Source organism: Sus scrofa, chromosome 15 (genome assembly GCF_054392235.1).
Source record: "Sus scrofa isolate SSC_HxYL_T2T_F1_AM1 chromosome 15, Sscrofa_HxYL_maternal_Yorkshire_Landrace_v2.0, whole genome shotgun sequence".
NCBI lineage: Eukaryota > Metazoa > Chordata > Mammalia > Artiodactyla > Suidae > Sus > Sus scrofa.
Genome location: NC_139397.1, coordinates 68,804,183 through 68,820,071, shown reverse-complemented (window position 1 = coordinate 68,820,071; position 15,889 = coordinate 68,804,183). Strand labels below are relative to the sequence as shown.

Genomic DNA, 15,889 nt, shown 5'->3' with positions numbered 1-15,889 from the left:
CTTCCCACACCTCAGCTTTTTAAGTCTAGGTTCATTTTTGCCTTTAGTCTGGTTGCTGATGGGGCTGAGAGAAAGTCAATAGAATGAAATGTCCTTGCTCCATTCTAGAAACAATACTGTTTACCCCGACCAGAGTCACAGGGTTGCGTCAGAACCTTTGGCAGGTAACGAGAGCCGAGAGCCAGTCCTGACTACCTGCTTCATCCTCAGAGGCCTCGTCTACCCTGAGTAACAGCAGGGCTGCTCTGTGGCTTCTGACTGCAACACATCACCTGCACGAAAACACAAGGTTTTAAAATCATGACCCAGACTTCGGGCAAGACAGCCCCCTTGGGAGAGCCTTGCGACTCGGAAAAATTTAAAGGTTAAACTGCAAACAAATGGATCGTGGGAGAAAGGGAAGAGAGATCCCAGCGGAGAGGTAGCCCTAGGATGGGGCGTGGGTGACCTACCTGCACCCCCACCCCCACATGCAGGCAGTCACTCAGCAGCACTGAGCAGCTTCGGAGAACTGCGTTTGTAAACTTTCTTTTAGAAGCAAATCTCATTAAGCATCTCCTCGGTCATTGAGTCCATCCATAGAGAATAAAGAAGACACAAGGACCCTGAGAGGAGGCATCCTGAGGGAGGCTGGGGGCAGATGTGAGTGTGGACGGAGCGCCGGTGGCGGGGCAGCCAAGCTTCCCACACAGGCAGGACTCTGGATGTTCCGCTTCTCCCTCCTGCCCAGAGGGCAGTAGCCAGCGCTGTGACAGGGCCCAGGGCCCTAGTGGGACTGGGAACAAAGCCCAGTCCCTCACTAGCCAACCAGCCCCTCCGAGGTAAGGGAGGGGGCTGGGAGACCAGGCACTGCTTCGCCTCTGTTCTTAACCCTGACCTTGTTCTCGAAGCCTGGCTTTCCCAAACATGGACTGTCTGCCTGCAGCCCAGGGCTCGCGCCTCTCCAGGAGACCAGGACTTTGAAGGACTATGGCCTTGCCTTGGAAGCTATTCAGCTCAAGGCTTTGAATTGTTTTCAGGCCTAAATGAGACTATTAATCCTCTGACATTTACCTTTCTCGATAAACCTGCAGCTCTATGAAGGTCAGAGTGTGAGGAGAAACCACCCCTTCATTTTTCATTGCCCAAAGGCACCAGCCTTGTCTGAGTCCCTATTTTGTTTGGCTTTCTGGTCACCTGGAAGCATCTGGCTGGACTCCCATAGGAGACGGGGGCAGGCAGGGCAGGCAGCCTGCTGTGAGCACAGGCCCCCTTTCCTTCCCCAGCCCCCTCCCTCCCCACCTTTTTCCCACCAGCCTCACTGGGCCAGACCTGGCCTGGGACTTGAGCAGGCTGGGACTGGGCAGACACAGGCTCTGCCATTTACAAGCTGTGTGACCTTGACTGAACAAGCACTTCCCTAACCTAAAGGGGGGGCTAATAATCCCTCATGTAAAATGCTTAAAAGTGCCTGGCATACAGTGAGGCCTATTAGTGTGTTAGCCTTTTAAGGAACATTTGTATCTTCAAAGAGAAGAAAGCCTGGGACTAGCTACCCACAAGGCTGAGACAGTTCAAACACGAAGAGCATCTGGCACGTCTTGACATTAATGGGGCTGCAGAGTCCTCACAGCTGGACCCAAATCAAGGGCTGAAAAGACTGAGTGAGGAGCAGGTGAGCAAGGTGAGGCGTCAAAGGACATCACTGAGTAACGGCACCTGCCTGGCCCCTGGCAGCGTGGGCTCTGCAGCCTGTGTCAGTGCTGGGCGAACATGTCACCTGTAGGAAGTTTCCCCCACAGCCAGGCCCGGATATGCCTCTCAGAAGAAAACCAGTCCCCGGCAGGAAATAGATCAAGAGTGGAAAACAGCTGAATTCCCAGAGAGACCAAGGGGTTCAAGTGTGTTGTCCCTGAATTCTCCAGCTGCCAGTGACCCAGCCTCTTCCCCTCTGGGCCTTCTAGCTCCTTCTTCCGCTAGGATCCTGCCGTTTCCAGGCAGTGGGGTTCCATTTTGTGCTTGGGGGGAGGGTGGAGAGAGATTATTCTCTTCATAGTCCTGTGGCCGAACCGCAGGGGAGCCAGCGCCCCACCAAGCAAACACTCCCTTTTTACCTTCTCTGTCCCACCAGTCCTGTCCCTTCCCCTTCCCTCCTCTGCTCTTTGGTATTTGGAGAGCTAAGGAGCCTCTTAATAAGGCCAAGACACAAACCTTAGCCCTGCCCTCACTAGGCCTCTCAGAAGCTGCCCCAAACCATTGTTACAGAGTTGTTGGGGATAATTGTTCCTCTGAAAGCCAGAGCTGTGGTGCCCATCCTGGGCAACTTTCAGCTGCAGCCCCGGGTCAAACTCACCAACCATTGCTGAACCTGAGGAACAGCTTGGGGGAAGGGGGGAGACCACTGCAGGACCGCCTTCATTTAGTGCCCTGTGTTTTCCGGGTTTCTGAACCTTGTTCCACTTTCTTCTGTGAATGGCTAAACTCTCTAGATCCTTCATCTGCCCTCTGGTTGACAGGATGGTGCAGAGGGCCTGGCACATGATCAGACTCTGTATTTGAAATCGAACAGGCTGGTTTTAATGACAATTTCCGTCCATTCTGCTGACTCCAGAATCTTAGGCAAATTTTCAGTAACCTCACAGAGCTTCAGTTTCCTCATCTGTAAGGAGGAAGAATGAACTCTTTTCACGGGCTGGTTTGAGGGCAAGAATGAAATGCTTGGCCTAGAGTAGTAATTACTATTAAAACAGCTCTGCTGTTTCCTCTTTTGGGGTCACAACTTCCTTGGGCATGGCCCAAAGCTCCCCCTTTGCAGCTTAACAAGCAGTCAGGATGCAGGGACTCGGGACTGGTTACCCGCCAAGAGAAAAAGGGTCCAGGCTTTATTCTTTGGTAAAGAAGAGAAGCAGCTGGCGCCAGGGCAAGAAGGCAGCTTGTGGCTGCGGTGCATGCGCCGACGTGAGGCTCAGGTTGGGCCTGCTGGCCGTCCACCCAGGGTTTGGAGCCTCCTTGGGTAAGAAGAGGCACCCAGATACCATCCACAAATGTGTGAATCCCAGCTGCTTCAGAAACAAAATCAAGGCGACGAAGAAACTTTGGAATCATAAAAGGTAGCCTCCGTAACAAGAAAGTGAACTCCTTGAAGAAAACCAGTTGTGACAGGTAAAAAGGAAAACCAGCTCCAAATGGGATCATGTTTTATTCAGGATTTGTGCTGCTGGTGGGGAAGGCCAGAACTCGGTGTCAGGATGGGAAAGTGGGACGCCCCAACTTCAAGACTCCATCCACTCGGCCACGAAGTGCTTCTCACTTCACTGAGCTCAGCTCCTGGGACCTCTAATGGCCCTTGATAGCAAACATAGTTAAAAATTAACCGACTGACAGAATTAAATATGGATGACAAGCAGCCACTGTGGACTTAATCTGACACAGGGTGTTACACGCCTGGGTGCCCTTGACCCGAGCCGCATCTTGAGTGAACTTGTGGGATGTCTGAGCACATTTCACATGCCTGTTTGGAAGCAAGAGCCTCATTTGTGCTTCGGACAGACAGAGTCTAAAAGCCCCAGAGAGAAAATTATCCCTGCAGGCTCATGTTTAATTAAGTCCAGCTTGATTGGGCTTAGCTGGAGATGTTCACAGTCCTGGGCTCAGCCTTTAGCACGGTCCCACCACTGTTCAGCCTGGGAGATCGTGTGAGGTCATGGGGCTGGGCTGGGCTACCTGGGCCAGGATGTTCTTGCTCAGGTGGCTCAGGTGTCAGACTTAACCTTTGGGCCAGTTCACATAAATCCTGACTTTTTGTGTGGATAATGGCAGCCAGCTTGTTCAGTTGCCCTGGGCCAGAAATAGTAGGTGCTAGGAAAGAATGCTGATTGCAGTCTGTGCCCTCCAGGTCTGCTCAGAAAGAGTCTGTGGGGATGGATGTTCCTTAAAGAGTGCGCCTCTTGAGGTAGAGAAGGACCTGGAAAGTGTTCTGGGTTTGGTGAGTGCTTTATTAGCAATGGGGAGGGTTGCTATTTAAAAGAATTCCTAAAATTAGTTCCATAGACAGGATCATCTTTTTTGAATTGCCGATCATCACTCCAGTCCATCTGGTGAGTTTGGATTTTCTTAGGCCAAAGGATGCTTCTGGCTTGGTAGCCTCTCTCAGCCTGGCCACCTGCAACAAAGTTTGCTGAGGCACTTGACGTGCTTTATTTGGTGGTGCTGCTCAAGAGCAGACCCTTAGATTTGGAGGCAGTGGGGCAGGCTTGATTATTATTAAATAATATGGTGGCCATTAGCTCAATCCTGGAAAAGGTCTGGCAGGGCATTCAGGCCTCCTTCTTGGGGACAGTGGTAGAAACCTACCTAAGAACATCCAGGTCTTAAAGGAGGCTGCAGGGGGAGTTCCCATGGTGGCTCTGTGAGAATGCGGGTTTGATCCCTGGCTTCTCTCAGTGGGTTAAGGATCCAGCATTGCCACCAGCTGCATTGTAGTTTGCAGATGTGGCTCAGATCTGGTGTTGCTGTGGCGAAGGCCAGCAGCTGCAGCTCCAATTAGACTGCTAGCCTGGGAACTTCCATGTGCCGTGGGTGCAGCTGCAAAAAGAGAAAAGCAAAAGGAGAGAGAGTTTGGTTCGAAGTATGGTGCTGGGAAATCTGCATTCAGGTACAGTACCTGCAGGCGGCAGGGTAGAAAATCTTCACTGCTCCTTACAGATTAAACATCCAGGGTGCTGGCTGGTCCGGTGATCTTCCAGCTCTAATTAGTTTTGTTAAAAGCTGAGAACTTGGATGCCCTGCCTCAGCCTTCTGGATCCTCCATATGTCCTCACCAGAAGCGCCCTTCCAGACCAGCATTTCTCAACAGCCACAGGCACTAATAGCTCTTATGCGATAACACAGATTCTGGAGTTCCCGTTGTGGCTCAGCGGTAATGAACCCAACTCACATCCATGAGGATGTGGGCTTGATCCCTGGCCTTGCACAGTGGGTTAAGGATCCAGCGTTGCCATGAACTGTGGTGTAGGTCACAGACTTGGCTTGGATCCCACATGGTCGTTGCTGTGGGAAGAAAATAGCTGAACCAATGGATGTTTATTAATAGTATCTCCATGTCCTGAGGCAGCCACCTGGTAAGCACTTCTCATGACTGTTTCTAAAAGCAGTTGGATGATGGGAGTTGTCGCTGGCAAGGGGGTAGTACCATGCAAATTACTACTCTTGGAGCTTTCCCCTGTACTCCTCACAGACCATTGTAGAAGGACTAGTGATCAGACAGGGCTTCCTCCCTGGAGTGCATTCAGTGTCTTCCTGTCCTTGGCCCTGCTACTAGGGATGTGAAGTTAATAGGTATTTTAACCCTCTGGGCCTTGGTTTCCTCATCGGTAAATGGAAGAGGGTGGAAATTATCTGTATGGGTACCTACTCCTTTTTCTAACATTCCACTTCACTTCTGTTCTGAGTGATTTCTTTTCCTGGCTGCTCTCCTCCTGTTCCATCTGTCACCAGTCATCGGAGCTGGTACCATGCTAAGGTGTTGGAGACTTCAGGCTTAACACTGTGGGGCCACTGCATCTGAAAGGAATATTCCTGAAGAAGTGGGACGGTGGGTCTCAAACAGTGCCCTTGGCTAGTGAGTTGTAGCAGTAATAGCTGTCAGCATCTCATCCTCGTGGAGAAGCATCCCAGTCTCTTCCATGTTGCTTATTCATGCTTTTGTCACAAATCTGTGTGGCGAGCTTAGCAGTCTCTGGACACAGTCAATGTCTGTATGTATGAGTTTGGATCATATATATTATGTTAGAGGTTCTAGCAGGGACTTCAGAAGCCTCCAGAAGTGCTTGCAAGGTTGTGATCATGCAGGTGTGTGTGTGGTGTGTGTGTCGAGCACACGTGGGTTATTCCGCAGACGGGACCATTGCCTTACAAGGAAGGCCAGCCACGTAGATTTCATCCCTGCCAAATTGTCCCTGGAGCCAGAGTCCGACAATCGCGGGTTTCCTCGGTGTTTAGGACACAGCTCAAGCAGCCCCTAGGCAGTGGGCAGGAGTGGCCACGAGTGACCCGAGGCCAAAATCCACCACGGAACAGGCAGTCTGAGCGGGTGTAAGGCTGAACCTCGTTTCTCTTAGAGGGCAGCAGTTATGAGACCAGAAGGGCTTGTTCCCCAGGGCGGGCCGCCGGCTCAGGTTTTGCCCCCTGAGCTCTGGGTCTCTGTCCCCTGCACATGCGTAGGAACATAGCGCACTAGGCCGCCTGCTTTCCGCAGGGAGGTGGGCGTGGCTGTGTCTTGTGAGCTGGACCCAGGCGGCCTAGGGTGGCTGTGGCAGGCAGCAGGCACAGAAGTGTCCAAGCCAGGCGGCACAAGAGGGATGGGTTTCGGGGTCTGACTTTACTCCGTTGCCACCACATCCTTCTTGAGCATCAGCCAGCCAGCCGGCTTGCATTCACCCGGAGGTCACCCCGAGGCACAGGTCCCCCTCCCTCCCCCAGGCAGGGGCACCCAGGAAGGAGTGAGGACTGTGTGTGAGTGGACCAGGCCAGAGAGGCTGGAGCAGATGCGCGGGAGACAAGGGCTTCCTTCTTGCAGTCACTGCACCGAAACAACCATGGCATCCACTCCGAGGCTCTCCTCTCCCTGTGTCTCCTCTGAAACACCAAGTGTCTTGGCCTCCTTGGGCTCAGCGCCCCAGCCCCACACCTAGGCAGCACCAGCCGCACCACCGCGCTCCCCCTACCCTGGTGCACACACACCCATCCCCCCCTCCACTGTGTGTTTAGGTTCCCAGCCCCCCACCTGCCACAGGGCCGTGCCCCCGCCCTCTCCTTTCCCACCTGTCTCAGGAAGGCAGCTCCAACTCTGCCCTTTGCTTAGTGAGCTCGTGGATTCAGATGCACAAGGCCATAAGCCGGGGGTAGGTACCAGTTTTTTCTTTGAGTCTCTCTCTGTCTTCCTCCCCTTCCTCTTTCCCGCTCCCCCTCCTCTCTGCTCCCTTCCTGCCTCCCACATCTCCCCTCTTTATTTCTCTCTCCTTTGTCCTGCATAACCCCCTAAATTCCCAGAGTGATGTGTGTTTAGTCTAGCAAAGCTTTTGGTCCCTTGTCTCTTTAACTGCTGTGAGTGTTGAAGGAACTCTGGCTCTGCCTTAAATGAGCTTCAGGACCTGCTGGTGGCTCCCACGAAATACAGCTCTGCCCTCTCATGATACAGAGCTCCACCTTGGCTAGTCATCTTGTTTCTAGTAATACCTGATGTGCTCCCTGCCCCCGCAGGTCACTAATACACAGCAGACCCAAGGGGCCCCCAGAGGTGGAGTCCTGTGTAGGCAGAAGCTCAGAATGCATCCTTGGACTCTTTAAGTCCCTCTTACGGAGTAAGTGAGGCCAGACACTTCTATTCCCTCTGGGGATAGAGTCCCCCAGTGTGGCCCCTTATCCTGCAGGGACAGTCAGAGAGGGAATAGCCACTGAGGGAGACCTGTGTGGTAAAGAAGGAACTCTGCAGACTCCTGCAAATGAGCCAGGGGCAAAGGCCAGGGTACTACTGATTGCTCTCTAGGACCCATTCCTAGATAGCCCAGGATAGCCTCAGGATCAGTCAGAGCTGGTAGAGCCTGAGCACTGGATTCTGACCCAGCCTCAACCCCATGGGACTTATGACCATGGTGGACATCATTGCAAATACCCAGACCTCATCCAATTCCCAACCTGTTCCGCTCAGGTAAGATGAGCCAGAAGGTTTCTGTCAGTGCCTCAGGCGCCGGCACTTCCATGTCAGCTGGCTTGCAGCTTCCTCTGTTTATGCTTTGGAGATACAAACAGGATGCTATATGAAAAAAAGGGGTTATGCTACAAATTTAACCACTAACACTGATTTGCCAGGGTAATATTCCCCCCAGCATCCCATTCCACCAGAAACACTCTCGTGTGAACTGGTTTGGGCCAGACCCAGATAAAGAGCAGTCTTCCCCCTGCCATGCTGGGCGGACACCACCTCCCAGCCGGGCCACCCAGCCCTCTGCTGTGCTGCTCCCTGCACTGCTTTCTGTGTTGCTTATGGGCTGGTGGAGAGCCATCCCTGCTCAGTGTAAAAAGAAGCAGCAATAAACAGGCTTCTCTAGCCTCTACCCAGAGGTTTACAGGCAAAACAGACAGTGCCGGGAGGTGGAGTGAACGTCTGGTAGAGCCAAAGCACACATGCTCTTTTGTTTGTTTTTCCTGTTTTCTTCAGTCGGAGACCGGGAGCATTCTGCCAAGTGCAGAGCATCACAATCCTTTTGTGTTTGGGGCCTGGCCTTGCACTTTGGGAACCTAATCGGAAGAGGTGGGGCAGCCAAGCGGGCAGAGGGCTCAGTGCCAGACATCCCAGAGTGCCAGAAAGCCAGGATCCTTTTCTAAAAGGACAGGACCAGAAGCTCCAAGCCACCCTGGCCAGACCACTGGTCTGGATGGTGTCATGGACCGTCCCTTCCTTATCACAGCAGATACATGTTTCCACACAATGCTCAGGAAGCCACTGGGCGGCCTATCCCCCAGCCCAGGTGTTGCTGAGTCAGTGCGGAAAAGAGGGGTCACTGGGCCAGGTTTTAGCCCAGCAGCAGCTGTGACTTGAGAAGGGGGGTGGGAGCAGGAGGAGCCACTGGGCCCCGGGTGCTCAGTCAGGGGGTGCATTCCTGAGAGCTCGGCCTCGTGCTCAGAAGGGGGTGTGGAGGATTTCTCAGGATGCTGTTCAGCCCCAGGGGAGACAGCTGCCCAGGCAGGGGTGCTTGAGCACCACCTGGGAACTGGGAAGGGGGCAGTAGCCTGGCAGGATGCCCTGAGGGGTGCAGACGTGCCCCGGAGCCCAGGTTCACAGCCTTCTCCCCACATGTCTTTCCAGATGCGCTGGCTCCCTCCGTCCGAGGCTACTTCTCAGGGCTGGAAGTCCCGTCAGTTCTGCTGAATACTGTGTAAGTACTCGGTTTTAATGAGAACCGTGTCCAGGGCCTGGGTGAGCACAGGACCGAGCAGACGTTTGGTCACTGGGCAGCTCTCATCCTGCATTGGCGCCCACACCTTCTGCACTTGCAGGGGTCATCCCAGGTCATTACACTTAGCACCCCAAGAGCGCCTTTGGGGCCATACGTCTCTCCAAGAGATTTTCACTTGGGACTGAAGGAGAAGTGAGGGATACGAACTGGAGAACTGGGATCCTGGCCCCCTCCCCCACACCCCCACATGAATCAGGAAGTGACATGACTGTTACTCACCTGCTGCCAGCGTGAACAAAACCTTCCTCAGGTCACAGACCTAAGTCATCTACTGACGTAGCGCCTTAGAGTGGGAATCCTAGAGATTTACTTCTGTACATGCCCGCCCGTCTGTCAGAACTTGGGATAGTTCTTTCTAAATCACCTAAATGGTCTTTACAAAACACCCAATGTCCTTACGAAGGTACTCAGTGTGCTGCTTCCAATAGGCTTTCCTTAAAGTTTCTTGAGGGAAACTATCCCAAGTTGGCCTTTGCGCCATTTCTTCACAGGCCCAGCCTTGCTTCAGGGAACTACCAAATGATTTGTTTTCCTGTAAATGTAGAATTGCTGTCACATCCCAAACACCACCTGTAATTCAGTATCTTGCCCGAATTTCTGTGAAGTATAAAGCAGTGTTGTTCTGAACTCTAATTTGGTGTGTGAATTTGGAGAGTCTGCCCCGCATCTTTGAAATGTTACTGTCCTACACTCAAATCTTCTCTTTGTTTATGTCATTCCTTCACAAGACAGGAAGAAAAATGGGAATAGGGAGAGACCGGACTTCATCCAGTTAGAAATGGCACAGAGGCCATGGAAAGTTGTTATGTATCTCTCCCTAACACTCCTCAAGGAAAGCTTCTAAGATAAATTCTTTCTTTCTTGTCTTTTTTTTTTTAGGGCAGCATCTGCAGCACATGGAAAAGGTCCCAGGCTAGGGATCGAATCAGAGCTGTAGCTGCCAGCCACAGCCATGGCGACTCAGGATCCAAGCCGCATCAGCAACCTACACCATAGCTCACGGCAGCACCAGCTCATTAACCCACTGAGTGAGGCCAAAGATTGAACTGAAGTCCTCATGAATACTAGTCAGGTTCCTTACCACTGAGCCACAGTGGGAACTCCAAAGGTAAATACTTTAAAATGTTCTATTTCTTCTTCCATAATACTGAGTCTCATGTGCCTTTGTTAGATCACTTGAGGCCATTGAGATTCTTGAGGAGGAGGTATCATGAGGGGAGAAGCTGGCCTCTAGTTGACGCTGATTCAGCTCAAATGGAGAGCTGTCTCAGACAGCTCACAGGGAAAGCATGGAGGAACAGTAGATGCCCAGGCTGGCCTTGTGCAGGTCAGAGCCCTCCTAGAGGAAGAAGGAGAATGCTGAGTAGTTCCGGGCTTTCTTTTCTTTTTTTTGGTGTTTCTCTCTTTTTTGTAGCCACACCCACAGCATGTGGAAGTTCCCAGGCCAGAGATGGCACCTGCATCACAGCAGTGACCTTAGCTGCTGCCGTGACATTCCTGGATACTACTGTGTGCCATAGAGAACTCCCCAGGGTTTATTTTCCACATGCAAGTTGCCCTGTTAAACTGAAGTCTCCGTTGGTGGTTCATGTCACCTTCATTTCAATTTCCAGGGGAACTGCTGAGTGCAGATTTCATTTGCTGAAGTTCTCAGTACTGTAAAAGGTCAGTGTTCCCAGAGAGCTCCAGTCCTAGGTCAGAAGGAAGGCTTCTTCATCTAAAGGAAGGGCTTCACCAAACAGGAGGATTGGCGATGGGTATTAGAGCACCAGAAATCCCAGAAAGGTATCAGAGTGGCCAGTTGACCCGCATCCCAACTGGTCAGGATTCTTTCTCTGGCCATGGAAATAGATAAGCTGAAGGATAGCATTTTTATTGCTTTAACACTTCAGAGTTCCCTTGTGGCACAGTGGGTTAGGTATCCGATGTAGTCACTGTAGTGGCTTGGGTTGCCGCTCTGGCATGGGTTCAGTCCCTGGTCTGGGGATTTTCATATGCCATGGGTGCAGGGGGGAGAAAAAAAAGAAATCAAGGAGTTAGGATTATAGCTGTTCATCCCCTAACTCATGTTTCTGAGTGTGATCAGAGAGCACTTGTCCTTAAATATAATTGTGGGCAGAGTCTTAGATGCTTCCAAGGTTGAAGTTAAACAGATTTCCTTACCAAACTATTCTCATAACAGTATGAGCATTGTCGGAGTTCCCTGGTAGCTCAGCGGGTTAAGAAGCTGGCATCATCACTGCTGTGGAACTTCCACATGTTGTGGGTATAGCCAGAAAAAAACCTCATGCATATAATCCTTGGACAGTAGTCATCTGTTAACACTTGTTACTAATCTGTGATGACAGGGGAAACATCAGGATTCTTTCCTTAAAGCTACTTGGATTCATCCCTCATTCTGAAATTACAGAAGGCACCGTTTTTCTGTGTGTGTTAAAGTACCCTTTTAAAATGAAATGGTAATGTCAGTGAATAACGTTGTATTTCAAATGTCCTTTTTTAGGAAAACAGTAGTCCATGGTAGATACCTAAAATGTTCTTTAAAATATTTTACTATTTTGTGAAATTTTGAAATTGGCTATTTAAGGCAGACTTTCTGCCCCCTGAAGATACAAATTTTATGCTTTGAGATACACTCTGGAGTCCTCTTTAGGTCCAGAATCACCTAAGTCCATCCTCCATATCCATACACCCATAACTTTTTCTTTTTTGGCGGCCCCACAACATATGGAGTTCCCCAGGCTAGGGATCCAACCCCAGCCACAGATGTGGCAATGCCAAATCCTTTAACCCACTGTGGTGAGGTGGGGATTGAACCTGCATCCTGGTGCTGCAGAGAGGCTGCTGATCCCATTGCGCCACAGAGGAAACTCCAGCCCATAATTAATTTTTAAACTTAAGGTATATATCCCAGCCATTGTTTTTGTTCAGAAAAGCCTTAGTCACTTCCTTGTGTGGGGACCTTCTCCATTACTGGGTGACACTGGTCTAGCACTGGCATGTTGCATGGCTCCAGAAGGCACCGTTCCCATGCACCTCTCCCTTCTATGACAGTGCTGATCTCTTAATTTTTGGAGGCTGGGAGGTATTCATATAGAGGTGTCAGGGATAAGGAATCTAGAAATTCTGAAGCTCCTGAAAGAGCACTTGGGGTTGGAATGCAGATCCGGCATTTAGCATGAGCTGCTAGTCGAGGGAATTCATGAGATTGGAAGGGAGGTCAGGCAGCCAGAAGCTGGAGGCTCGCCTTGACAGAAGGAGTCGTCAGCTTGTCCAGAATGAAGAGTGAATGGGAGCCCGGGAAGGGCTGTGTGAGGTGTTTGGTCTGCAGTGTCAAATGCTATAGGAAAGCTGAGTAAGGTGTTGGCGGTTCCAGTTGGCCAAAGATGGCAGTGGCATAAGGCCTAAGGACAGATCCTGTTTTAAGCCTTGAACAGAGCAAAGAGAAGACAGGATCATTAAGCAGTTGAATAGGTGTAGATCCATCCCCGTCCGAGATCCAGAAGCAGTATGTCCTCCAGAGAAGGCCTGGCAGTGGCTCCCTGATCCCTGAAGTACTTAGGACAGTCTGCAGGCTCTGCATAAAGATATGGTGTCTCCTGGGGGGAGGGGGTCTTCAATTGTCCTGAGGTGAACTTGGGCCTTGGGCCAGGTCCTTCCTTGGGGTCTGAAGGGAGTGGGGGAGAGGGGGTGGTTAGGAAGGAGAATAGGTCATTGAACTCATGACCCTGCATTTGGGGTTAGAACTCTGGTCTCCCCCCACCCCCCTCCTGAAGTTAGACCAGCCCAGTATGGATCCATGATTCAGGCTCCTTCCAGTCTCTCAGATCAAGTCCAGGACAGCTCATCATCCAGGCTGTGTAATCGTAGGGAAACGTAAGTGAGAATGGAAAACAGTGATGCTGGTGAAATAAGAGAAACATTTTAGAGCAAAATTGGTTTCTTGCAAAGGGCAAATGGCACCACTGGTCCATGTGACTGTCCTGCTTCCATTGGAAGGGGCTTTCTCCCCATGGAAAAATGGCACTAGAATAAAACGGGAGCAGGAGTGACCTCTGCTCTCAGGCATAATGACCTATATGCAGACTGGCCATCATTGGCATAAAGAAAGATATCAGAAGAGTGGTCGTTTGAAGGGTTACGAGTGTGCATCACTACACAGGATTTTGCCCATGGTCCAGCCTTGTGGTGGAGAAACCCAGAATATATGATAATGGTGGTAATTGATCAGTTTCCCAGATGTGTTGAGAACAAGAAAGCAGGTGTGTAGTCATTCCTTACAAGGAATGAGGGTTTTAGGGTTTTGCTTGTGGAGTATCCAAATGTAGTTAAATAAATCAGGGAGGAAAAAAGGGAAGAAAGAAGAGTCAGAGTGGATGTGGGAGGATGTTCTTCAAGAACTTATGAAATTTCACTGGCCAGGGGCCAAGACCACAGCCTAGAAATTATAAGCACATGTCGTTACAGCCTCACCAAATTAAAGGAGGACATGGCAAGAGATGACAAGGCTGGAATTTGAAGCTGTTTGTTCCTTTTGTTTAGTTTTGGAGAGGAATGGCCTGGTCTGTCTTTGGCTGTGAGTGCAAGGGCCTTGGGGATGCGGCCATCGTCCAGAGAGCCCCAGGTGCTGAATATCAAGGCAGAGCATGGAGCTTAGCAGGGCAGGAAAGGCAGCCTTCATGGCAGCCCAGGCGGCTGCTGTGGCTCCTGCAGTTACCCCTGCCTTTTCCCTAGAAGGGACCCCAAGGCTATTCCTTTCCCCTCTATGATTCAAGGTCTCTAAATCACACTGGAGTTCATTAACGCAATAAATATTCAGTGAACATCTGCAGCGTATAAGGTACTGTTCTGGGTACTGAGTATACAGTGAGCAAAAGCAGACAAAACCCTTGCGTTTGTGGTGCTGACATTCTGTAACAGGGAGAAAGAGGGTAATAAAATAGTAAAGTAAACACGGTAGGTCAGGTCAGATGGGGAGAAGGACTAATGGAAAAGAGCAAGACGAAGAACGAGGGCGGATGTGAGGGGTCAGCAGGTGCATCACGGTACACAGAGCAGAGATGAAAGCTCTTCCAGATTTATATGAGGTTGCTTTTTCAAAACAGACCTCCCTTATGTTTAGAGAATAATTTAACTTCTCTAATCCTCTTTTTGCCTCCCCTTTTGTTAAAGCAAAGTAAACGGGTTTGAGCTGGGTAAGGCAGTGCAGGCAGTGGACTGGCCTTTCCCTTCAGGAGGTCGCCACGTGTGCCCTGAGCACCAGGGACGGTTCTGCTTCCCCTGTGAGTTAAAAAGAAAGGACTGGAGTTCCCACTGTGGTTCAGTGAGATCAGCAGCTGGGACATAGCACAGTGGGTTAAGGATACGGCATTGCCACAGCTTTGGCATAGGTCGCAAATACAGCTCAGATCTGATCCCTGGCTCGGGAACTCCCTGTGCCATGGGGAGGCCAAAAAGGGGCAGGGGGCAGTGACCAGCCTGAGAACCTGCCTCCTGCCAGAAACTGGGGTGGTGGTGTTGCTTCCAGCCTCTTCCCATCCTCCAGGCTTTGTAAGTTAAAACACATCTGGCACCTACTGAGCTCATCATCTACAAACAGACTGTTGTGACAGCCCAGTGCAGTCAGAGCCGTGACCCCCGCTCCCCTTATCCACAATCTGTTTCTGTGAGTCTGGCTGGGAGGTAAGACCCCTGAGCACCTGCACCCGGAGAGCTGCCTGCCTGGTCCTTGGACCAAGTTCAAAGAGCTCGGCCAAGTGTTAAGATCAGGACACTGATTCTCAGTGCCTCCATGGTTGTAGGGCAGGGCCACCTACAGGAGCCCACCCCCACCTCTACCGTCAGCTCCCTGCTTGGCTGAAGACAGAGATTCAGAAGGCCTCCATGCCCACCATAAAGATGAACATTCTTGGAATTTGCTCTGGTGATTGGTTTTTTTTCATTTTCTTTCTTTTTTTTTTTTCCTTTATAGCATATGGAAGTTCTCAGGCTAGGGGTCAAATAAGAGCTGCAGCTGCCTGCCTATGCCACAGCTAGGACAACACCAGATCCCAGGCACATCTAGAACCTACACCGCAGCTCACGGGAACACCAGATCCTTAACCCACTGAGTGGAGCTGGGGGTGGAACCCACCACAACGGGAACCTAGCCACAACGGGAGCTCCTCCCTCTGGTGTTTTGTGTTCTCAGGGTGTCTGTGTAGACTCTGGCCCCCGAGTCTCTCTGCATACCCAGTAAGCCAAGTGTGCAGATCAGTGCTTCTGCCTGATGTCATAATTGCAAAGAGCAGCTCAGTGCTCCTAGGAATCAAGGGTCTCAGGACTCTTAAATCAGCGGTCCTGAGTCATCCTGATTAGCTTAAGCCCAGAGGCTGAGAGGAATCTGGTCAGCAGTGTGATTCCTTACATGACAGGCATCCTAAAAATGCAGCCCTGGTCTGACCGCCCAGGAGCTCCCCCGCCCCCCTCCCAGGTCTGCTGCCGGTCTGCTCTTGGCAAGTGCAGACACTGCAGGGAAAAAGTTGGGTGAACTGATAGCTTTCGTTTGCAGAGGTGAGCATTTATTTTCCTATCCTCAAATAACCCAACTTTTACTAGGAGACTGGAATCATATCTACTCATCTTTTAATGTTTGTATAATGAAATTCTGGGGAAATTTGTCTTTTCCTAATCTGAAAAGAGTCAGCTGTACCCTGAGAAGGTGATCTTTCCCCCAGCCTCCCCTGATCCCAGAGGTGATGTGAGCACAGGAACAGGCTCCCTGCAGCACCTGGGGGTGGGGGGACTCAGGCCAGCCGGACATCCCAGGCTTTGCACAGTGCTCACAGGCAGGAGGGTGCACAGAGAACCAGAGAGATGTTAGCAGGGAACAGGGTGCTGGCATCCACTTGCTG

The 15,889-nt window shown here is 51.1% G+C and overlaps 1 protein-coding gene across 9 annotated transcripts in view; it reads left to right on the top strand.

Moving 5' to 3' along the window:
• The window catches only part of RBPMS (RNA binding protein, mRNA processing factor), a 186,947-nt gene that overhangs the window by 161,804 nt on the left and 9,254 nt on the right, over positions 1-15,889 (top strand). For 6 of the 9 annotated variants that reach the window (XR_014829947.1, XR_014829944.1, XR_014829945.1 and 3 more), the window contains one exon: positions 8,846-8,915. Coding sequence is in view for 3 of the 9 variants with exons in the window: in XM_085000184.1 (XP_084856310.1) it covers positions 8,846-8,915 (70 nt within the window). In the remaining 6 variants the exon portion in view is untranslated. Of the gene's footprint in view, positions 1-6,747; positions 6,882-8,845; positions 8,916-15,889 lie in introns of all 9 variants that reach the window. The other 3 variants (XR_014829941.1, XR_014829948.1, XM_085000183.1) reach the window with 1 other exon arrangement.